Raw genomic sequence first — 21835 nt, forward strand, 5'->3', positions numbered from 1 at the left:
CTGCGGCGACAAAGCGGCAGCCATGTAAACAGACTGAGGGTCAGGACTGTGCCCACGGCACCCAACACTAACGAGAGCCACATCGTCCAGCCAAGATGAAGCTGCGCGTTGAACTGTTTGCCTTTAGCCGGCGAGCTACCATAGATAAGGAAGGCTCGCAGCAGCAGTCGCTCAGAGTAGATCTGAGCTCTGCTCTGGGCTTATCAATGGACGAGAAAAACATTCTCGAATCCCCAATCCCCTAAAACCCACAAGTTTCAAGTTCAAATTGTCGTCATGGTTGCTTGTTTTTAGCACATTTTACCATTCAACGACGCTGTTCATCGTTGGCTTCTTTTTTTGTTTTGGTCTAAAATTAGAACATTGGATCGAAAATAGATCTAGCCATCTGTTGTCTGTGACGTCAGGTGCGCATGAGTTGTGGTCCAGGAGCTGACCCACCCACACCCAATGTAAACACACAAAATGCCGGAATGCTCGAACCATCAAAACGGATTGTTTCGATCGGTTTGTGGCGGTTCGTTTGGGGTTTGCTTGTACCCATTATCTCCCCTCTGTCTCGACACGAAATGTCATTGCCAATTTTCAGCAAACTAAGAGTGACTGGTCGATCTGTGATCGAGATTCTGGAGTGTTACTTGAATGCATGGCGGCACCCAAAAGCGGATGACGACTGGACAATGCCACCAAGAGTGTTTGCTGTATCAGTAACTGGAGTTTAAATAATTAATTAATAATGAATAATATGTATATTTTTTATTTAGATTTCTGGCTGTGGATAAGCATAAGAGTTGGCTACACATCACTCGAACGACAGACATTCTCACGCATTCTCGTTTGCACTTTTCGTGGATAAGCATAAGAGTTGGCTACACATCACTCGAACGACAGACATTCTCACGCATTCTCGTTTGCACTTTTCGCTTGTGCAACTTGCTGGCTGAGTTAGTACTTACTTGTGTTCCTGTGATTTCTATTCATATATTTAATTATGTTTCAGCTGGAATTTGGCAGTTTCTTCCATTTACGGGCACTACATTTTCGAAGATAGCCAGAAATTTCGCATTGGGCGAGTCCCAGCAGCAGCTGATTCATGCCGGAGCCCAGAGCCAAAATCCGTACACCAATCAAAACGAATCGCCCACATATTGAACGCTGAGTACGGCAGTTGTGGCAGCCCCGCACAACAACAACAACAACAACAACAAGTAGGCGTCCTTCGACCATGCCAAATTCCAAAATTCTTGCGCCGTTCGTTGTCGATCGTCGGTCGTCGACATCGACGTCATTTCGCCCGCCATTCAGCCTCAGCCTTAGCCCCTATCGCTGTCTCTGTCGCTGTCTCTGCCTCCTCTCCGGGCTATACGTAAATATTTACACATGTCTTACAAGAGCTGGCAATATTTCGCTGTCGGATATAGCATCGTGGGTGGAGTGGATATTTGTATGTATTAGTATGGATATGTGTGCACGGATTACGATTTAAATGGATTTGTGTGCGTTGGAATTTCATTGGCATTTCCCATTTCCCATTTTCCATTTTGCAATTTTATTTGTAGCCCCATAGCTCATTGCATTCATTGCTCCCGCATACAAAACCGAAACCAATCGGACAGTTCAATGAAGTGGCCGAATGGAGGGCGAAGTTCAGGCGATACGCAGTATGCGTATCTGAATCCTTTTGATTGGGATTGCAAGCAGCGAGCCAGTTGCCAGCTGCCAGTTGCCAGCTGCCAGCTGCCTTCGAATCTTCAGTTTGGAAGAACAATAAAACAAAAAATAATAACAATTTGGCAGCAGCGTACAATTTGCGTCAACAGCACTTGCCTCTGAGGTTGCTCCTCAGTATATAGTAGAATATAAATATCTATACATTTATCCATACATATTCATAAATACTTTTGTATGTACATACATTTTACATACATATTTACATATTTAGCGTAGCAAGTGCTGCGTTTTATATATAGATCTAAGGATGAGCCATCAGCATTCATCTTCTGCGCCACAGTGCATGCCCTGCCCAACCCCACAGCCACCCACCGTACTAATAATAATCATAATATTAATAATAATAATACAAAAAAAAAGAAAAAAAGAAACCTCGCTGCGTATGCGCAATTTCCCAGACACCCTCCCTGCCCATTACGTATACGGCATGGACAGAAAACAGATGCGAAAAGCAACAACAAAAATATGTCCAAATTAGGCAATATCCGATGAAGATTACTTGAGCAAACAACAAACCATATTTGATGTACATAAAATGTATGTAAATAATGTAATTTTATGTACGTACATAAATTGTACATAATATGTATGTAAACAATGTAATTATAGATTAACATTCACATTCATGGCCAATTGTCACGTTCTGTTCTGAGCGCAGTACCCCATTCAGGATGATTCATCCATCATCCCATCAGCCTCTGGCTCCTCCCCGCCTTGCTTGGGGTACGTGTCGTTGCCCATTTTGATGTATGCATGTACAAATGTATCTTACATGTGTGTTTTGCTGTGCAGCGCCTTTTTTGCTGCAAATTAATAATATATTAATTATTCGATGTGGGCTTTCCCCCGCCAGTAATGAACAATGCCACACAGCATGCCCGCTCCCCCCTAAAATAAAGTGAAGGAACTTGTTGCCAAGGAACAGCTCGAATAGAACTCTTAGGATCTCTGCCTCTATATATAAACCAACAGCGACAAAAGACCTTTTCAACGCCATTCGGAATCTATCATAGAATTTATGCTAAGCATTTTGCGACACTTTTTGTGCAACAGGAAATTGCTCAGGCGAACGCATTTTCATTCATGAGTTGATATTATTTATGTGGGATCCACGATCCACGATCCACGATCCACTATCCGACGGGGTGAGCACACAGACAGACAGACACACGTGTCTCCCCCTACCGTGCCTACCGCCCACAAAGAGTCTTCTTGGCATGCTTGGATATAATTACCCAACGGTCGACATTCTGCAGTCCGTGCACTTGTGGCTGTCAGCCAAACATGCCAAACAATACCCGAACAATAAGCACTGCAGAACTGTAGCTGATACAACTGTCTGTTGCCCTGTGGAAGCCCATCTCGAGACTCACATAAATGAGGATAAATTCTGTTGCTGCAAATGTCCAATATGCCACGAATGCTGCTCCACAGTGCGAAGTGAACAATGCAAATGCAAACAAATTTGTTTAATTAACGAAATAGAATCATACAATATATGAATAATATTAATTGGCGGTCCACAGCTGACAAGCCAAGGCAGCTGGGCACGCGCCTGCCGCTGCGGCTGCAGCTGCGGCTGTTCCACCAAACCGCAGACAGCCCAAGCTTCATTCCACACTTGGCAGAAGACCCAGATCCAATGCCAGAACCCACATCGAAATGAGAAACCACTGATCGAAGCTAGAACGTGTCGTTTGGTTCTATTTTTAGGTGGGGGAAACGGGACTGGCAACTGCTTCCGGTTTTTCCCTACAGAGCAATGTCAGCCAAAAGTCCGAGCCGCATACCGAATACCAAACGAATCATCTAGCGATGCATCAGTGCGCCTCTCCTCTCCCCAGTTCTCTGGGGCGGGGCTCTTTTTCTGCTGTTCTCGGAAATGTTTCCAAGAGCTGCGGTCGGGATTCAGCGAAGCGCGTAAACTGCGACTTGCGACTTGGGTTGCTGGTGTTGATTGAAGAGTGACGTGACCCCCGGAGTAGCGGCCGGTTTGACCCTGGGAAATGCACTGGCACGGTCAGGTTTTGAACTACCAATAACCCGGCTTTGGCTCCGGCTCCAGCACCAGCACCAGCACCAGCACTGACCCCGCTGAGAGAGTTGATTGTGCACAACACAAAGAAAAACACAACAAAAACTTGGTCTAAAATTAAAAGAAAAGCACAGAGAGCAGAGTAAAGAGAGGAAAGCGGCAGACAAAGAAGAAGCAACCAGAGCCAAGTGGCAGTGAAAACGAAGACCAAAACGAAGAGGCAGCTGCTCTTGCTGTTGCTGTTGATCCCCATGTGTGTCTCTGTGCTTGTGTGTGCCTCTGGGTCGGGTCCGGTCCCGGCGTGGCTATAAAAAGAAAGAGCGCTCGCTTTCAGCGCTCACTTTTGGTCGCAGCAACCAAACGGCGTGGTACACAAAAATAAATCAATTTCACACACAGAAAAATCACATAGAAAGAAAAATCTAAGCAGGAAAACTTGCACGATCGGCAGACCATTTTCGGGTTTAGTAATTACATTTTTTGTTTGGTTGTTGAAACGCAAAAGTGTTTGAAATATCCCAAAAACAAAAGAAAGCAAACTTGAAATTGCATTTCGCATTGTGAGTGAGGAACCCAAAAAGGGAAGGCAAAAAGGGACAAGCAGCACAGCAGAATTCCAGCCAAAAAGGAAGCTACTTGGAGCCGCACATTCAATAAAACATAAACAAATAAGCAAGTGAGTGAATATAAGAATGCGGGGGATTCCCCCAACAACAGCAGGACTCTACCTGGTCATTCGCCCTGGCCAGGCCTGGCCTGCGGCGTTTTCTTTTTTTTTTTGCCCCCTCACAGTTAGCGTTCGGTCGGGTTAATTTCCAGTTAATTCGAATTTCGAAATGGGCTGGGTGTTGGGTAGAGTTGGGGGGCTTGGGGAAACGCTCGCAAATTCCGGTTCATCTTTCGGGGTCGCGCGCATGCGCTCCGCTCCGCACCGCACCGCATTCAAAGAGAGTTCGGTTCAGACCTAAGCTAACGGCTCTTGCTATTGCGGCGTTTGCTTTGTGCCATGTTTTTGTTGATATTTCCTCTTGCTTTAACCATCTTCCGTAATTTTTTCTTTTTTTTTTTACAACGCCACGACTAATGGTGGGGTTTTGGGTGTGGGGTCTCGTCTCTCGTCTCTCGGGTCTGGGTCACAAAAGAAATGTGCAAAAAAAAGAAGAAAAGTAAACGCTGTGGGGCTCCAACTCCACTCTGCACAACACAATGGGGGCGGCCCGAACAAAAAAAAAAAAATTAATAAAAATGAAACACATTTCCATTTGCCATTGTCCATGAAGCTTTGGCTGCGAACAAAATGTAATTGGTATTTCTTTCCCTCCAACATGATCGTCTTTGGCATTGTTTCGCCTCTTTCTTGTTTGTTCGCAGGCCAGCGGGCAAAAAGTATTGCGAATTGTCGCAAAGCTGACATCGGGCGTATAACTTTCCACACTTTCCTCCACAAAGCTGCAAGATCCAGGCCAGAGCAGTAGCAGCAGCAGCGTCAGCAGCAGCATGGCAGATGTATCGCATGAATTGGGCGCCCTGCGCTTCGTAGTGGTAAGTACTTTCCAATTGAAGCAAAAACTGCCTGTGTCCTGCACCTTAAAGTTGTGCTGAAATTCTTTGGGGAAAACATACGGGAAAGCACAGAAAATTCCTGGCATTTCGCACATTCACACAGAAACTATAAAAAGACAAAACCCACAAATGTTTTTCAATTATTTTGTGTCCCTTGAATAAAATATCTCGTGCGACAAATGCCAGAAAAATAATTTATGCGCAACAAAAAAAATAACCACAAGAAATGCGTAAAGTGAAGCAAACAAAAAAATGGCATAAAAAATGAACAAATAAACAACAGCAAAATTATAATAATAAAATGTCACATGAAAAACCCATTTTGTTTTGCGCCGTAGAAGCTTGTTTTTTTTGGGTGCTGGAAAGCATCCAATATTAACAATATTCAAATGGAAATGTTATAAAGAATTTAAATGAAATGAGAGAAAAAAAAGCAAAGCAAAAGCGAGCAACAATTGTCTTGGCTTTTGTTTCTATTTGCTATTTGCTATTTGCTATTTGGTATTGCTGTTTCTGTATTTGTTTTAATTTGTCGCCACATGAATTGCCAAAATATGTAGGATATACATAAGATATAGTATAGTAGGCAGATATTATAGTATAGGAATAAAGGAACAAATTGCTCGCAAAAGCAAAAGCAAAAAAAAAAAACAAAAAGCAAGAAGATCAAAACACGGAAAAATTCTTGGCAATGACCATCGCTCGGGTTGAAATAGCAATGCTGAATATGCATACGATACAGTAGTGGCTATATCCGAGTGTTTCTCTACATATGTGTATATCTGCCATATCTACATACATATGTACATATGTATATACATACATTTATGTATGTAGCTATGGCTGTTGCTGTCGAAATGCGCAGACTTTTGCAAGAGTGACAACGGCGCCGACAAATAGATCTCAGACCACCATCCCAACCATTCCCACTGGCAACATAACAGCAGCTCGTAGCCAAAATCATATATCTGCATATGTACAACCACAAATATCCTATGTATACATACATATATGTATAATAATCTAACTATTTTGATAGAGATCCATGACATATTTGATTCGATTTTATTCACTCTCCAAAGAATGTTTTTTGGGCAATAGATTTTCGAGTTTGTAAGCATTCCAGAACCAAAAATTCCACAATACAATCTCAAGGTATTTCCCAACTCTCTCCATAAAGTTTTTGTGTTTGTTTTGAATAGATTTCCCAAGTGTTTACCGCCTGGAGTGAGTTGTTGGCTTTGGGTTCATTGCCTCTGCACCCCATTCCCAATTGCATTCCCAAACATCTCCTGGCTCTGTTTATAATATAAATTTCATCTTTATCACTCGCAATCGTCTGGGAATCGCACCCCAAGACGGGTCGTGCGAATGGATGTGGTTTTCCACAATATTTTGCCCCAACATATTTGCGGTGAAAAATTCAAAATTTCCATACACAAATTTATGCACTTTTTTATTCCCAAGACTTTCACCCAAGGTTTCAATTCGCATTCGCAAATGGTATGGTATGGTATGGTATGGTATGGGGTTCATACGATCATATAATATTATACTACGGAATCAAAAGGAAATGAAACTCTTTCGTCAGCTGCCAGTTTGGCAGAGCATCTTGCAGCATTTCATTCATCGCATCGCTGAATTTATTTGGGTATCTCGATTTGAGTATGAATGAAAATACATACCCACACACACCCCACTGAGACGGGGGGCAGGGTTGACAAAAACACCGCATTGATTGAAGAATTTTCTTTGGATATTGATCAAAGAGACGATTTGTGAGCGTCATTGGCCCGCTGTTGTTGCCAAAACAAATTATATAAAGAGCTGCTATGCGGCTGGCTGGCTGTATCATAACATCAGTGGCGGAGGCGGAGGCGGAGGCGCCAGATATGTCGCATTCATTCATGGGCAACTCAATCATGGACTCCTCCTCTCCGTCAAAACTGCCGGGCCATTCTACTCGTAAAATATATTCCTCTCGCCATAAATAATAATCCAATAAATAAACAGCGTGAGATGTTTGTGTGTGATGGTTGAGTGTTGCCTGAGTGGTGAGGCCAGTGGGTGATCCGTGGTCCGTGGTCATCGGTTAGTGGCGAAAATTACCCGTGAAGGTCATTCCTGTTTTTCTTGACTCAATCTTTGTGAATTTCTCTTGGCTTTGTGTGCTTTTTCATACGTATTAATATATGTATACACTGTAAATATTTAAGTTTTTCGTTAAAAGAGATGCCTTGCCATCCTCGAACGCCCCCGACCAAGCCAGTGGGTTTTATTTATGACAACGACATTTGCGCATTCCTTTCGTGCCAGTTGCTAGCCTTTCTGCTGGCTGTGGCTTCTGGCTGGCCTTCTTCACTTGTTGGATGAAAAATTACACAAAATGTGTGTTTCCTAATTATGGCTAATTAATTCAAAGCCAAAATGTTGTTACAGCTACTTAATTGTAGCCAAAATGCAAGTGTCTGGCAGCGCGTAAGAACAACCTGCAGACAGGGTGGCAGCGCTGACTGCTTGAACAAAAAGAGCGGCAGGGCGGCGGTTTAATCTGTTTGGCTTCCCTTTAGGAGTGAAAAGTGGAATAAACAATAAACTCAATTAACTTGTGTCTTATCTCTTGCAGGACTCGCCGCTCTCCTCCAAAGTGGCCATGTTCAACAATCAGGCGACGCAGCACAAGCAGTCGCAGTTATTGAATCCCTTCTCGCAGGATGGACGCGCCTCATCGCCGAAGCCAACCTTCTCCAAGGACCAGTACGGCAAACCTCTGGCCGGCAGTATGACAGAGGCACGCGGCCAGAAGGCCAACATGCACGTGATGAAGGAAATGCTGGAGCTATGCCAGATCATCAATTCGGAGGGCTACGACGTAAAAGATGAGCAAGGCATGCGTGTGATTCCCTTCGGCGAGTTGTTCAATGTAAGCTCCAGCCTCTAAATTTCGGCAGTCACTTGTTGAACTCCCTCTCCCTTTCCCTGCTGTAGATCTACAACTACATTTCGGACAAGGTGGTGGGCATTTTGCTGCGTGCCCGCAAGCACAAGTTGGTGGAGTTCGAGGGCGAGATGTTGTACCAGCGCCGCGACGACAATGTGCCCATATTCCTGCTGAAGCCCATCAGGGAGATTCGCAGCGAGATGGAGGCCAAGATCGAGGAGATCAAGCGCGCGGCGAGTCCGGCCCCGCCTCAGTCCACATCGGTGCTGCTCGATCGCAGCGCCCACGAGCAGAATCTGAAGGCGCGAACCCCGTCGCCGGCAGTCAAGTCGAAAGCAAAAGCGAAATCCCCATCGCCGGCGGTAAGCCCAGCGGCCGCTGGAGAGAGCAAGCCACCACATGCTGCTGCTCCGGAAGCTGTTCCAGCGGCCTCAGCACCAGCCGCAGCTCCAGCTCAAGTGTCAGCATCAATCCCGGAGTCTACGCCGGCTGTGACAGTCACGGAGCCTGCATTGCCGGAGGCTGCCAAGCCAGAGGAGAGCCCCGTCCAGGCAGCGCCCGTCAGAGAGGAACCCGTGAGTCAGCCGCAACCAGAGGCTAAGCCTGTTCCAGTTACTGCAGAGCTCATCCCAGTTTCCCCCGAGGCTGAAAAAACAGAAGCCGCCTTGCCCACGATTGTGATTGAGGCCTCCGCCGTGTTTGTGCGCTCTGTCAGCACGGATCAGCTGGCAGCAACAGCAGCACCATCAGACCCCAGTCCCGCCGACACAACATCTGCGGCAGCCAAAGACGAACCCGAGTCCACAGCGACACCGACACCGACACCCGTGATCGCTGCCGGAGATAGCGCCTAGGCAGCCGACCCGACCCCTTGGAATTGTTTTGGAAAGGAACTCGCAACTACTAAAGCGGCAGCTTTAAATTGCAGTAGTTTAGTTTAAAGATTAGTTAACCTAGAGTTAAACGTACCATTAGTGCTGAGATTAGCTGAGAAAACAAACACTGAAGACAGACCAGAGGACCCAGACCCGATACCGACTATTTATAGAGGGACGACCAAAGAGAAGGCGGTAAATTATACAAATAAATACATACATATATACTCGTACATACATTTACATAAATACACCTGCATATATTTAAATACAGTTAGCATACAAATACATGTAGACACAAGTATTATACCGTTTGAATTATTGGCGCTATAGAGCACTGGGCGCGCAATGTGACCGCTCGCCGATGTCGACAAAATGTCGGCACACATTGCGCATATATATCTAATGTTTAAAGAGTGGGATAAAAAAAAAGAAGAAAACCAAGAGAAAAAACAAGATCACAAAGAATTTGCACTCATCACGATCATCAAGACAATCAATCAGCAATAATGCGAAAATTCACAGCCTTTGCATGCGGCACTGGGGCCGGTCTGGCGACCTTCTACCTCACAAAACTGAATGAGCCCAAGGCGGCGGTGCACAATTCGTGGACAAGGAGCGAGAAGCCGGTGGATGCGTGTGCATTGTGGGACAACAATTGGGATCTGCGCGACCCCAAGAGCCTGGTGAAGCCGGTGAAGAACGATCTGTCCCAGGAGCAGAATCGCTACAACACCGAACTGGAGAAGGTGGTGCCCAAACATGCCCGCCACATAATACTCATTCGTCACGGCGAGTACCTCGACGTGGGGGACACCGACGAAACGCATCATCTCACCGACCGTGGGCGGGAACAGGCCAAGTACACCGGACAGCGACTGCAAGAGCTGGGCATCAAGTGGGACAAAGTGATTGCCTCGACAATGGTGCGCGCCCAGGAGACGGCGGACATCATACTCAACGAGATTGACTACGAGAAAACGAAGGTGAAGAATTGCGCGTTCCTGCGCGAGGGTGCACCGATACCGCCACAGCCGCCAGTTGGCCACTGGAAACCGGAAGCGTCGGTAAGTTTCATCTGCGTGCGGGCATTGACTTCAATTTTATGTACCACAATCCTCACTGACACTGCAGCAGTTCTTCAGGGACGGTGCCCGCATCGAGGCCGCCTTCCGACGCTACTTCTACCGTGCCCATCCCGACCAGACCAAGGACAGCCACACCCTCATTGTGGGCCATGGCAATGTGATTCGTTACTTTGTGTGTCGCGCCCTGCAGTTCCCGCCGGAGGCCTGGCTGCGCATCAACATCAATCATGCGTCCATCACCTGGCTGACCATCAGCCCGTCGGGCAATGTGTCCATCAAGTACCTCGGCGACACCGGCTTCATGCCCGTCAAGCATCTAACCAATCGGATACCCCGTCCAGCCAAAAATGTTGTCTAAAAGTCTCCCAAGTAAACCGAATTGCCTTCCCTCCAAGGACCTTGTGTGTGTGTGTGGCTTGTATTTATTTTGCAGAGGCTTATGCTACCCTGGCAACACCTGCTCGAGTCGCTGCAGGCACTTGCGTATGCCCACATCCTCGCCAGCGCCGCGTTTCAGCTCCACCAGCCTGGCCTGCTCCCGCACATAGGGCAGCAGCGGCGTGAGCAGCTCCGGCGATTGTTCCGCCAGCTTGATGAGCATTTGGAAGTAGAAATATGTGCAGTGGGCCAAGTGCTTGTCGGCCAGAGAGCGCAGATTGCTGAGGCACAGCTCCCTCGCTGGCTGTGAGCGTCGGAAGCAATCGTGCGACACAATGAGGCGATGCAGCGACAGCACCTGGCCCCGACTGTGCTCCAGCTCATCCACAAACATGACGTGCTCCAGCAGGGGTGTGTGCACGGCACGCAGCAGGCTGAGCAGCTGCTGCTCTTGATCGGCAGCGATGCTCTCGACCATCTGCTGCAGCAGAGTGATTACGAGACCCGAATGGTTGCCCGCCTTGCGGCGCACAACGACCAGAAAGTGGCCCACCAGCTGCTGCAGCACAAACTGTGAGAGTTCCCCGTCATCGCCGCCGGCATCGGCGTGGAGCAGCGTCGTGTAGGGACGAGCCACCAGCTTGGCATTGGGGGAGAAGCTAAAGTGCGGCGTCCAGTGGAGTATGAGCTGCTCCAGCGTCTTGCCCAGATAGGCGTCCGTGCGATAGGGCAGCCGACCGATGCCCTGCAGCAGCACGGGAAAGATCTTGTGCACCAGCTGGGGCAGTCGACCCTCGGGCGTCACGCCCGCCTGCAGCTGTGTCGTCAGCAGGAACCGCACCATGGACAGGTGGAAGAAGCAGCTGGGCTTCGAGCGCACATACGCGAGGCTCGGGCAATTGTAGATGACGATGGCTAGGAAGCTGTAGAAGCGAGAGCCGAGCTCAGAGCGCAGCCGATCCGGCGGCAGCCACAACTCAAAGTGATTCACGTACGCGTGCAGCCGGTGGCTCAGCTGCATGCGAATGCGGGCATCCCCCTGCTGGGCACGTCGCCCGAGGGCGCCGAAGAAAGCGCAGAGCGGCTCGCGACCCGCCAACGAGGCGGGATCTATGGCCAGCTGCTGGAACTCCTCCAGCTGCACCACATGGCCGGTAAGCGACGCCACAGACTCGTGCTGGGCGGTGAGCAGCACCAGAGATTTGATCCACACCTGCAGGATAATGGCACTCGACGGTGACGGTGACGGTGCCGGTGCTTGGCTGCTTCTCTCCTCCAGCAGATGGACAATCAGTTGGGCCGAGGCAGCCATGTTCGCGGGTTCGGGACCCTGCAAAAAATTCACCATAAGCTTCTCCCGCTCCTTGTCGAGGCCGACGAATTCAGCCGCCAGCCGCGGCAGCCAAGTGCTGTGTCCAGCGACGTACTGTGTCCGCAGCAGGGGCAGAATATGCTGCTGGAGCGCCTCCTTCATGCCGCTGGCATTGCCAGAGATGGCTCTCGGTTCGCCCAGCCGCTGGATCAGCGAGTGCAGTGCCTGCCAGACACGATCCTGCGATGCCTGGCCGCACTTCTCGACGTAGTGCGTCAGCCAGGGGCCCAGCAGCAGCTGCTCGCCACGCGCAAAGTCATCGGCAAGGTCGAACACGGACTGGAGGCTGCCCACGAATATGGCAGCCACTTCCACATCATTCCGTATGGCTGACAGCTGGCCGAGCAGCTTCGCCACATAATCATCCATGGCAAGGCGATGCCGTGCATGCAGCAGCAGCAGGGCCATGTGTCCCTTGGCCACCAAAATGCGACGAACCGGCGGCAGTTTCTCCAGGGCAAGGCACAGCAGCATCTCCCGCAGCTTGGGCGCCAGCTCGGTGAGATCCTCGTGCGAGAGCAGCAGGCAGAGGAACAGCTCTATCACATGGTGTATGCCCGGCTCATTGAGGGCCAACAGCTTCGCAGCACTGAACTTGCTGAAGATGCGCCCGAGCAGCTTCTGTCGCTGGTTGCCCCTGCCCTGCTGCTGCTGGGCGGGCAGAAGCTTCAGCGTGCGGCCCAGCAGCCAGGCGTACATGGTGAAGCTGCTGAGATTGAGATCCTCCAGCTGATCGCGGGCCAGCAGCTTGCTGTAGCGCTCCACATACGCCGCACCGCTGGGGCAGGTGAGCGGCAGCTGTTCCAGCTGTTCTGTGCCCGCATTGAAGTTGCAGTTGAGCGAGCGATGCAGGTACTCCCACAGCTGGCAGAGCACATCGGGATCGGAGCGACCGCGTTGCAGTTCCAGTGGGGCCAGCAGGCAGAGGTACACACGACGCTGCTGCTCATCCGGCTGACTGTACAGGAACTGCTTCAGCAGGCTGCCAGTTTGAAAGTTTGCCGCCCCAAGGCTCTCGTTATCCGTGTCATCGCAGAGGCGGGCCAGGCTGAGCCTCAGCCAGGCGTAAAACTCGTGGAAGGCCAGCGAAGCGGCATTGCTGTCGGCTTCGTTCGTTCTGTGGCCTTTCATGGCCTTGTGGAACAGCTCCCAGATATCCAGCTGACTCTGATGCAGCCACTTGGGTGCCAGCTGGGCGAGCAGCAGCCAGAGCTCCTTGGTGCAGCGACACATGAAGGCGGAGGTGTGTATGAGCTCGGGTCGATGCTTGCTGCGATAATGATGGCTGGCACACAGCACCAAATCGTCCAGCGTACGCTCCAGCTGGCTCAGCAGCAGCGTCTGAGGTGCGTCAGCGCCGCTGAGCAGGATCAGGTCAAGGAAGCGCCACTCTAGAACACCGTGATACAGATGATAGGCGGGCGCCTGGCAGTCGTTGCCCTTGCTGTGCTCCGCAAAGTACAGAACCTTCCAGGCTTCGGCATCCAGCAGATTGTTGAGCAGCTGGCGCAGATCCTCTAGAAAGCGTGTGGTTTCCATGCAGATGTGTTCATCGTGTATGCGCAGTAGCAAATGGTAGAACTGGGTCACCTGCTGACGTGTTTTGTACCAAATTGAGTTGCTCAAAGTTGTGGGCGCCTGCAGCTGCTGCTGTCCGGCCACGGCGGCAAATAGCTTCTGGATATTCTTACTAAATCATGCACGAATACTCTAGATTATCGAGGATCACGCTTCTGGTTGCGGCAGCCACTCACCAAGCCTCATTGTAGAGGTATTGTGTCACCGCGGCGACCTGCAGCTGTTCCTTGTTAAAGTCCGAGCATATTTGCTCCCATTTGCTGTATGGGGGATGATCATGATGCGTGAAGCCATTGCGAACAAATCCCGCCCTTGGGTAGCTGTTGGCTTTTGGTGTGTCGCGACCAGTGCAGTTGAACTCGGGCAAGATGTCCAAGCCATCATCGTCATCGTCATCATCGTCTTCGCCATTCTGTTTGTCCAGCTCCATTTGGTGGCTGGGAGTCTCCTGTTGTAGTCTCTGTGTTGCCACATTGAAGGCAGTGAGTATGTCTTCATCGTCATCCGACTGGAATAGATCATAGTCCATGCTGGACTTGAACACAACAAACAACAATATCAAATCCAAATATCCCGGCCCGGTCGCAATTATTCGCAAAATGTAGAGATGCCAGACAAGTCAAAGACTAATGGCAAGGCTACCAGATAAACAGAAAAAAAACACAAAAATAAAATTATAGAAATTTGCATGTAATGAAAGTGAACAGTTAAGGCTAGTTAAACATCCAAATTACCAATCCTTATAATAGTAGATACTTGAAAGTATTTATTTAGTGATCATTAAAATATCCCGGCACGGCCGCAATTATTCGCAAAATGTAGAGATGCCAGACAAGTCAGAGATTCTTGGCAAGTCAAAGTCAGATTATATACAATTTCATGTAATGAAAATAAAGTAAAAGTAGCTACAAATCCAAATTACCAATCTTAATAATAGATACTTGAAAGTCTGTATTTAGTGACCATCTAAATATGTAATTACTGTGATCAGTGCTGCAAAGTGTATCAGTAATCAGTACTGGTAAACGCTCCGCACACCTGCAACTTGATTACCTTTACAATCTTTTGTGGACATTTGGACTTTTGCTTTTGTAGCGGCCCCCGGCCTCCTCCTTGGTTCTTATCTTAGAAGAGGGCTGTTCATAGTTACGTAGCATCATCCCAGATATCCTCCAGTAAGCTCCAAGATGTCGTTGCGTCCACTGGTCGAAGGCGATTGCGGCGGAGTCAATCCGCTGATGCAGCTGGGCGGCCAATTCACCCGCGATGTAGCGCACAAAGACGAGGGCTTTCTTCAAAGGCAGTTCGAGAGGGGCACCCGTCCCGATGAGCAGCTCATCAATGAGTTTCTGGGCCAGGTGGCTGCCCCTCCGCAATCCTTTCAAATGGACACCTTGCTGCAGGAGATGCGAGACATAAACATTAATGGAGCGCCTCAGCAGCACCTTCAGCAGCATCAGGCCGATCAATGGAGTCAGGATTTTGCTCGCGGCCTCGCCCCTGCACTGCCCAACAAGGTGATTCACATGCACCCACAGCAGCAGGAAATGATGCAGGCGCAGGAATTCTTCGACGAGCCATTAATAAGCAGCCAGAACTTTATGGCGCGTCAGCCGTACATGGCCATCACAGGTCCGCCCCAGCAGGATCCCTTCTTTGACTCTGCCATGGAAACCATTATCACAGACAATCTGCCCAGGGCCGCACAGGGGGAGTCGGTGGCGGACTGGATCGTCGACTACCAACGCAGCACCGAGCAGAAGGAGCAGACAGCGTCCAATTTCAACGAGAAGTTCTGGCAGCGCTTGCAGGACGAATGGCAGAAGCTGGCCGAGGAGAACGAGCACCCTTGGCTCTCGGAATACAACGAGAATCTGGATGCCTACAAGGAGTACGAGTTTGCCGAGGAAAATCCCATGTCCGAGTTGGAGAATGCATTCGAAAAGGGCAAAGAGTACCTCACCAAAGGTGACATTCCCAGCGCTGTCCTCTGCTTTGAGGTGGCCGCCAAAAAGGAGCCAGAACGCGCTGAGATCTGGCAGCTGCTGGGCACCTCGCAGGCCGAAAATGAAATGGATCCACATAGCATTTCAGCACTGAAACGTGCCCTGGAGCTACAGCCCGAGAATCAGGAGGTGCTCATGGCGCTGGCTGTGTGTTACACCAACGAGGGATTGCAAAATAATGCTGTGAAAATGCTGTCCAGCTGGCTGGCGGCGAATCCCAAATACCAGCACTTGATAGCCGCCCATCCGGAGCTGCAATTCGAGGGCACCTCGCTGGCCTCCTCCCTGATTGGATCCAGCAAACTGAGAGATCTTCAGCAGATCTACCTGGAGGCAGTTCGCCTAAATCCGTCCGAGGTGGATGCCGACGTACAGGAGGCCTTGGGCGTGCTCTACAATCTCTCGGGGGAATTCGACAAGGCCGTTGACTGCTATCAAGCCGCGCTCCAAAAGGATCCACAGAATGCCAAGACCTGGAACCGTCTGGGCGCCAGTCTGGCCAACGGCTCGCGTTCCGTCGAGGCCGTTGAGGCATATCAACATGCCCTGCGGCTGCAGCCGGGCTTCATTCGCGTCCGCTACAATGTCGGTGTCTGTTGCATGAACCTCAAGGCCTACAAGGAGGCGGTGGAGCATCTACTGACGGCACTCACCATGCAGGCCCACACGAATGCCGCCCGCGAGCTGACCAATGCGGCCATGGAGGCCACCAGCGGTGGCCAGAACCAAATGTCCGAATCAATTTGGAGCACCGTCAAGATGGTCATCTCCCTAATGGGTCGCAGCGACCTGCAGGGTCATGTCAGCGATCGCAACTTGGCCGCACTCAACGAAGCCTTCCAGGACTAACGAATATGAGAACTAAAAGTCCATTATTTCTTCTTTTTATTTGTGTATATTTTTTGCATGTACTCCCCAAAGCTGTCGCATCTTCGTTAACATTTCCACGGGCATCTCGGAGAGTTAGTTATATTTTTGATGTCTATTTTCTATGGACTAGTTAATTAAGTTTCTCAAAGAAATAAAATATTAAATGATACATTTAACATTTGTGGATGCTACCATTAGGCCTAGGGCATGGAACCCAGACGCTTGTAGTCGATCTTCTCGAGCTGCACGAGCGGCTTTAGTTGTTCGGCAAACACGCGCATCTCTTCGCCGACATTCTCCTGGCCCGTGGGCGCCACCACAGACAGTTCCACAATGTAGCTCTGGGAAATTGGCTCATTGGCCATGTCCTGCTGCTTGCCGGGTACGATTTTGATGAGTTTCGAGACTGTAATCTTCATGCGACCCTTGCGAAACATGTAGCCTGTGGAATGATATTTTTTGTCACTTTTTTCTTTTGCTGCATCCTCCTCCCCACTCACCCTTGGCAATGTATTCGAATTCCAAGCGAAATCCCATTTCGGTGAGAAACTCCAGAATGCTGCTAGAGCAGGCACAGTCCATGCAACTGCGCACCAATGTGGGGCGACGCTGGTCCACCTCTGGCTGGCCGAGATAACGCATCTGGAAGGGGACATCCCGGCCCAAGGCACGACGCACACGAAGCATAAGCGGCTGATTGGAGTTGGGTTGCCGCAGACTCATGCACACCTCTAGGTCATGGAATGTCTCCGGCGATGTGTCCACATTATCGCAAAGGCCTTTCAGACTGTTAATATTGCAAATATTTCAATAGAATTCCCATTAAATTTAGTTTTTGTGCCTCCTACCGGTGCATTAGATGTTCGACGGCCGAGTCCAAGATGGATCCTTGCAGCAAGTACTCGAGATTGGGTAGATAGCGATTGTTCAGGGCGTGTGACAGTGACTCGCGGGCAGACGAAACAGCCGCCATAGCTTATATTTAAGTTTAAACCTTTTGCAATTAAAAGTCAAGTTGAATTATGTTTGGTTGTTTCACGCAAGTGTTGGATAGCATCGTATTTTCCGGTCTCGATGTATCTAGCCTCACTCTACCGATAGAAAATACTAAAAATTCACGATAACGAAACATCAACGCTGCGAGAGACGCGGACTGGATTTGTATTTGTATTTGTATTTGTATTTGGCGTAATTGGCGATTGCATTTTGTGCATATTCTGCTAAAATTTACAGTTAAATCGAACGACGCCATCAAAATGGCGGATCATAAGTATAAGTTATTCAGCACGATTGACCCCAGCAAAGTAAATGTGCCCTTCAACAAGAAATTCGCCAAACTAACGCTAGCCTCCCATAAGAAAAAGCAACCGCCAGGGCAGCCAGAGCAGGGCACCAAGGAATCAGAGCCCAAGCCGCCTGAAGAAATAATATTGAGTGAGAATCCCCTGCTACGCAGCGACTCCAGCAGCGACATGGGCCAAAGCCACACACTCAAAGATGACGCCGAGAACGGTCATCCCGACATCGAAGGCTCGGAATATATGGAAGCTTTGCAGCTGAGCGGCGATGGCTGCACACAGCCCCGCCGCAGTCAGACACCTGTGGATGTGGAGGCACTGGCCACGCAGGTGACCAACTTGACAATGGAGCAGAGGGTGCCCCAGCCGGAGATATCCATTTGCATCTCGTCAACGACAGAGGAGGGAGGAGACGATGACGACGACGATGACGACGACAGTGATGCCTCCTGCATTACCATATCGGACTCCAGCGAGGATGAGGCCCCACCGCCCGAGAGCATGGCCGTGAGTGATCGCATGTCGGGCACTGACCCACATCAGGAGCCCATTGCAGCTCCCATTTTGACCAACGATCAGGTGCAGCGCATTGAGGCATTTCTGCGCGACGTCTCAAACGAACGCCGCGAGATGGGGGACAAAGAGTTTCCGATGACACCATCGCCCCTGTCCTCCGCCCGGCGACGATCACGGCTGGCCGATGCCGACACAGAGTCGATGGCCACAACCGACGAGGACTGGATGCCATCCAGACCGATAGACAGCAGCCAGCGGCTGGCAAACAACGAAACAGAATTGGCCACATTCTGCTCTGCGGACTTGGCCGGCCTGGCCAGCAGCAAGCGGCTGGCGGATGACGACACAGAGCTAAACACGCTCAGCTCAGAGGATGCGGCGCGCGTGGAGAGCAGCAGCAAGCGGCTGGCGGATGATGACACCGAAGTGAACACTCTCTGCTCCAGCGATTCGACACTCAACGAAGACGAACCGATACCCGATGTATCCATCGAGATACCAGAAACAGGCAGCGAGGGTGAACCAACGCCGCCGAGACCGAGCTCGAGCTCAGCCTCCACATCATCTGGCGAGGAGCCAGCGGCCATTCAAGTGAGCAGCATCAATATCTCGGCCAAGATAAACATCAAGATACACATACCAGCCGTCGAATCGAGCTCAGGGGACGAGGAAGATGACGAGCCGTATCCAACGCCAAAAGCCACCCAATCCTTGCCAGCAGCCGAAGAAGTTTATGAGGAACAGCCACAGAGGCAGCAACGTCAAGAGGAGCAGCATCAAAAGTCCATGCTAGCCACAAACGACGCTTCCGAGGATGAGCAGTTCCTCACACAGGCCGAGAATCTCTTGAATCAGCTGTACGGCAAAGCCTGGCAAACGCCCGATGTTATACGCACCCTGAAGCGTTCCAGCGGTGGCAGCGGCGGCAAGACTCCCCACCTCAAACCGAAGAACTTTCAAGTACCCACAGCCGTGACAACAGTCAAGAAAAAGAAGGAACGCCGCCCGGCACCGCGTGTACACCAGCCAAATGAGAGTCTTCTTGCTGATTTCAGTCAATGTAGGTCCTGTAACTAATCCTAACTAGCTTCATAATTGAGTCCACTGTTTATTGTAGTTAAGCGAACGCTGCACTCCAATCAAACGCCATTGAACTCCACTCGCTTGCCGCAGCGTGCCGTTCAGACGGAGAGGCGTCCTCGTGCCGCATCGCCACAGTCAAAGCGGAAGCCACAGCGGAAGCCACAGCCAACGCCACGCACCAATCATGTGGATGAGGATCGCTGGCGTGCCCTGGTCGACACGGACAGCGGCACAGATGCCTCCGACGACGAGGATGCGGATGCAACCTTCAGCGACACCGAAAGCAGCAGCGATGCTGCCGACGACAACAATGGAAAGGGCGATATTACGTATTTGGATTTGAGCAAGGATGAGGTTGAGGTGATAAGCGACCCTGATGAGGACGCGCAATGTAAGTTCCTACAGCCGCAGTTCGACATTGTCTGACTTTAAACTGTTCCAAACAGCTTCCAAAACTCATCGGCGACTTGACGATATTCTGCGTTCCTGTCGCGCTGCTACGAAAACGAAGCTACCTGCCACGCCCATAGAACCCAGCGCCGAGATCGAACCAGCCACGCCCACAGTCAAGGGGCCAACACGACGACGTTTGTTCAGGCCAAACATTGGCTACGAGACCGAAAAAGAGGCAATTGCGATTGTGAGCAGAGCCCAGGAATTGGATATGCTGGACGAGCTGGAGGATGACTATCTGCCGGGCACGCCCGTCCACAAGCGGCTGCAAGAGGTCAAGAAGAATATGGGAATTGTGAAGAAAACAAATGCAACGCCCGAGGCCAGTCCGATTCTGAAGCTGTTGGCACCAAAGACAGCAATCAAAGACAGCGGCAAAGCGATCAAAGACAGCGGCAAAGCGAGCGCCCGGCAACTGAAGGAGCAACTAAAGCGGAGCGATGCCAAATGTAGTTTCCTAAAATCGCTAGAAGGAGCCGTGCCCCGCGAGTGCAGCGACAAGGAAGCGCTCTTCTACAGGGAGAACTTTGCCAAAAACAAGGAGCAACTGGCCGAGCGCCTCTACAAGATGTTCAACGCGGATGTGTTCAACAATGAGCTGGATGTGCCCATCACCTGGTCAAAGCGGCTGCGCAACACGGCTGGACGCTGCCTAAACAAGAGAAAGTTGGTTATACGCAGCTAAAGTCAGCCGCTGCTTCGGCCTCTAAATCGTTTTTGAATTTCTTTTCTTTCAGAAGCACGCAACGCCTCAGCACGATCGAGCTTAGCGTGAAGGTGCTGACGACAGCCGACAGGCTACGCTGCACGCTCATCCATGAGCTGTGCCATGCCGCCACCTGGGTGTTCAACAGCGAGGGTGGACACGGACGAGTGTGGAAGAACTGGGCACAGCGTGCCAACAAAAAGTATCCAGACCTGCCCGCCATCACTGTCTGCCACAGCTACAGCATTGATTTCAAGTACACCTACAGATGTGTCAACTGCAATTTGGAGTAAGTTCTCTCTTTAAGTTCTTTTTGCTCTCCGGTCTGACCTCTAACCCCTCTTGCAGCTCGAACGCCCACTCCAGATCTCGCAAGGTGGAGTATCTGCGCTGTCGTAAGTGCCAGGGAAAAATCACTCTGCTGCTGAACAAAAAGGACAAGCATGGGAATATCGTGTCACAGCCGGCGGGCGAGGCCAAGGGATTTGCAAAGTTCGTTAAGGACAACTTCAAGAAGTACAAGCAGGCCAATGTGCCGCACAAGGAAGTCATGACTCTCTTGAGTGCTGCCTATGCCAAGCAAAAGGACCAAGAGGAAAAGCAAACGACAGCGTCACTTGCCACACTGACCCTAGATGATTAGTTCTCAAACCTAAACTAGCAGGAGACTAGCTATAGATAAACATACATGTTTCATTGTACATACTTCATATATTATGCTAAGATATTTGTTAATTGTTTATTAATTAAAACAAACGCTTGCAACGCTCCCTCAAGGAAAGGAATGAGCATTAAATAGAACATTTCAAGTACCATTATTGTGTTTCAAAAGGGCAGATATTAACTATAATATTGCTAATTTGAAAATAAAGGTATGTTGCCGCTTATTGTTTCGCTTATCGCACAAAAATATTGCTAATTTTGTGAACGTCGCTAATTGGCAATATTCAACCTGTTGTAAAAAAACAATTTTTTAAACAAATCAATTAAAGGAATCCCTGAAATAATAGACAATCTTGTGAAAAATTGATTCATAAAGACGGTAAATGTATGTTTCCATTGCTGAGACTTTTAGATTGCTCGTAATATTAAGGCGAATATCAATATTCAGGATATTAGCATCTGAACAGAGTGAGATTAACCCATGGTCGACCAGTGGGTATTTAAATGAACACACACGAATATTGCAATTTTTGTTTAAATGTGGAGAGACCGGATGAATCTACAATCTAAATTAACAGATGGCATTCCCTTAGGTTGTTTACTCAATGTGTTGAATTATTTAAATAGAACTGGGCTAAGTAGGTTAAGTTTGTTTATTCCTCGGTATATTCACGGTTTA

The 21835-nt window shown here is 49.5% G+C and overlaps 6 protein-coding genes and 1 long non-coding RNA gene across 12 annotated transcripts; 5 read left to right on the top strand and 2 right to left on the bottom strand.

Moving 5' to 3' along the window:
* Positions 1–6: 6 nt before the first annotated feature.
* Positions 7–2099, top strand: LOC117580665. The gene is made up of 3 exons (XR_004573595.1): positions 7–944; positions 1001–1500; positions 1560–2099. It is a non-coding gene; the product is annotated as an uncharacterized LOC117580665 (long non-coding RNA).
* A 2022-nt stretch (positions 2100–4121) lies between these two features.
* On the top strand, positions 4122–9388 carry LOC117580715 (transcriptional regulatory protein AlgP). 3 transcript variants are annotated; one of them, XM_034267377.1, is made up of 5 exons: positions 4122–4442; positions 5138–5308; positions 7956–8252; positions 8318–8779; positions 8822–9388. In XM_034267377.1, exons 2-5 carry the CDS (start codon positions 5264–5266, stop codon positions 9122–9124), a joined length of 1107 nt encoding a protein of 368 aa, XP_034123268.1. In that variant the 5' UTR covers positions 4122–4442; positions 5138–5263; the 3' UTR covers positions 9125–9388. The 3 variants fall into 3 exon arrangements, with proteins under 3 accessions (XP_034123268.1, XP_034123267.1, XP_034123269.1); XM_034267376.1 differs by having other exon boundaries at positions 8318–9388; XM_034267378.1 differs by lacking the exon at positions 5138–5308 and having other exon boundaries at positions 4123–4442; positions 8318–9388.
* A 150-nt stretch (positions 9389–9538) lies between these two features.
* On the top strand, positions 9539–10627 carry LOC117580716 (serine/threonine-protein phosphatase Pgam5, mitochondrial). Of its 2 annotated transcripts, none has more exons than XM_034267380.1 (2): positions 9539–10212; positions 10283–10627. In XM_034267380.1, exons 1-2 carry the CDS (start codon positions 9655–9657, stop codon positions 10589–10591), a joined length of 867 nt encoding a protein of 288 aa, XP_034123271.1. In that variant the 5' UTR covers positions 9539–9654; the 3' UTR covers positions 10592–10627. The 2 variants fall into 2 exon arrangements, with proteins under 2 accessions (XP_034123271.1, XP_034123270.1); XM_034267379.1 differs by having other exon boundaries at positions 9542–10212; positions 10280–10627.
* Positions 10628–10650: 23 nt separating this feature from the next.
* LOC117580717 (protein MMS22-like) lies at positions 10651–14169 on the bottom strand. Its single transcript, XM_034267381.1, has 2 exons — positions 13738–14169; positions 10651–13673 (listed from the first exon to the last, which is right to left on the bottom strand). The coding sequence occupies exons 1-2, from the start codon at positions 14088–14090 to the stop codon at positions 10676–10678; spliced, it is 3351 nt and encodes a 1116-aa protein (XP_034123272.1). The 5' UTR covers positions 14091–14169; the 3' UTR covers positions 10651–10675.
* Positions 14170–14568: 399 nt separating this feature from the next.
* LOC117580734 (peroxisomal targeting signal 1 receptor) lies at positions 14569–16467 on the top strand. The gene has a single exon (XM_034267405.1). It carries the CDS (start codon positions 14749–14751, stop codon positions 16414–16416), a length of 1668 nt encoding a protein of 555 aa, XP_034123296.1. The 5' UTR covers positions 14569–14748; the 3' UTR covers positions 16417–16467.
* A 109-nt stretch (positions 16468–16576) lies between these two features.
* Positions 16577–17485, bottom strand: LOC117580735 (mediator of RNA polymerase II transcription subunit 18). Its single transcript, XM_034267406.1, has 3 exons — positions 17286–17485; positions 16938–17224; positions 16577–16879 (listed from the first exon to the last, which is right to left on the bottom strand). The coding sequence occupies exons 1-3, from the start codon at positions 17408–17410 to the stop codon at positions 16638–16640; spliced, it is 654 nt and encodes a 217-aa protein (XP_034123297.1). The 5' UTR covers positions 17411–17485; the 3' UTR covers positions 16577–16637.
* A 143-nt stretch (positions 17486–17628) lies between these two features.
* LOC117580732 lies at positions 17629–21308 on the top strand. Of its 3 annotated transcripts, XM_034267403.1 has the most exons (6): positions 17629–17741; positions 17796–19311; positions 19369–19725; positions 19781–20453; positions 20525–20782; positions 20842–21308. In XM_034267403.1, the coding sequence occupies exons 1-6, from the start codon at positions 17694–17696 to the stop codon at positions 21134–21136; spliced, it is 3147 nt and encodes a 1048-aa protein (XP_034123294.1). In that variant the 5' UTR covers positions 17629–17693; the 3' UTR covers positions 21137–21308. The 3 variants fall into 3 exon arrangements, with proteins under 3 accessions (XP_034123294.1, XP_034123295.1, XP_034123293.1); XM_034267402.1 differs by having other exon boundaries at positions 17645–19311; XM_034267404.1 differs by lacking the exon at positions 20842–21308 and having other exon boundaries at positions 17630–19311; positions 19781–20457; positions 20525–20708.
* The last annotated feature ends 527 nt before the right edge of the window (positions 21309–21835 follow it).

Source organism: Drosophila guanche, unplaced genomic scaffold, assembly GCF_900245975.1.
Source record: "Drosophila guanche unplaced genomic scaffold, DGUA_6, whole genome shotgun sequence".
Taxonomy (NCBI): domain Eukaryota; kingdom Metazoa; phylum Arthropoda; class Insecta; order Diptera; family Drosophilidae; genus Drosophila; species Drosophila guanche.

Excerpts from the sequence above, each read along its gene's own strand:
- LOC117580715 (XM_034267376.1), top strand. The coding sequence starts at position 5,264 with ATGGCAGATGTATCGCATGAATTGGGCGCCCTGCGCTTCGTAGTG. Across the intron at positions 5,309-7,955 it reads GCGCCCTGCGCTTCGTAGTG|GACTCGCCGCTCTCCTCCAA; the intron begins GTAAGTACTTTC and ends TATCTCTTGCAG. Across the intron at positions 8,253-8,317 it reads CCTTCGGCGAGTTGTTCAAT|ATCTACAACTACATTTCGGA; the intron begins GTAAGCTCCAGC and ends TCCCTGCTGTAG.
- LOC117580716 (XM_034267379.1), top strand. The coding sequence starts at position 9,655 with ATGCGAAAATTCACAGCCTTTGCATGCGGCACTGGGGCCGGTCTGGCG. Across the intron at positions 10,213-10,279 it reads ACTGGAAACCGGAAGCGTCG|CAGTTCTTCAGGGACGGTGC; the intron begins GTAAGTTTCATC and ends CTGACACTGCAG.
- LOC117580717 (XM_034267381.1), bottom strand. The coding sequence starts at position 14,090 with ATGGACTATGATCTATTCCAGTCGGATGACGATGAAGACATACTCACT. Across the intron at positions 13,674-13,737 it reads TACCTCTACAATGAGGCTTG|TAAGAATATCCAGAAGCTAT; the intron begins GTGAGTGGCTGC and ends TGCATGATTTAG.
- LOC117580734 (XM_034267405.1), top strand. The coding sequence starts at position 14,749 with ATGTCGTTGCGTCCACTGGTCGAAGGCGATTGCGGCGGAGTCAATCCG.
- LOC117580735 (XM_034267406.1), bottom strand. The coding sequence starts at position 17,410 with ATGGCGGCTGTTTCGTCTGCCCGCGAGTCACTGTCACACGCCCTGAAC. Across the intron at positions 17,225-17,285 it reads GTCGAACATCTAATGCACCG|TCTGAAAGGCCTTTGCGATA; the intron begins GTAGGAGGCACA and ends CAATATTAACAG. Across the intron at positions 16,880-16,937 it reads ATTCGAATACATTGCCAAGG|GCTACATGTTTCGCAAGGGT; the intron begins GTGAGTGGGGAG and ends ATCATTCCACAG.
- LOC117580732 (XM_034267402.1), top strand. The coding sequence starts at position 17,694 with ATGGCGGATCATAAGTATAAGTTATTCAGCACGATTGACCCCAGCAAA. Across the intron at positions 19,312-19,368 it reads TCTTGCTGATTTCAGTCAAT|TTAAGCGAACGCTGCACTCC; the intron begins GTAGGTCCTGTA and ends TGTTTATTGTAG. Across the intron at positions 20,454-20,524 it reads CGCTGCCTAAACAAGAGAAA|AAGCACGCAACGCCTCAGCA; the intron begins GTTGGTTATACG and ends CTTTTCTTTCAG.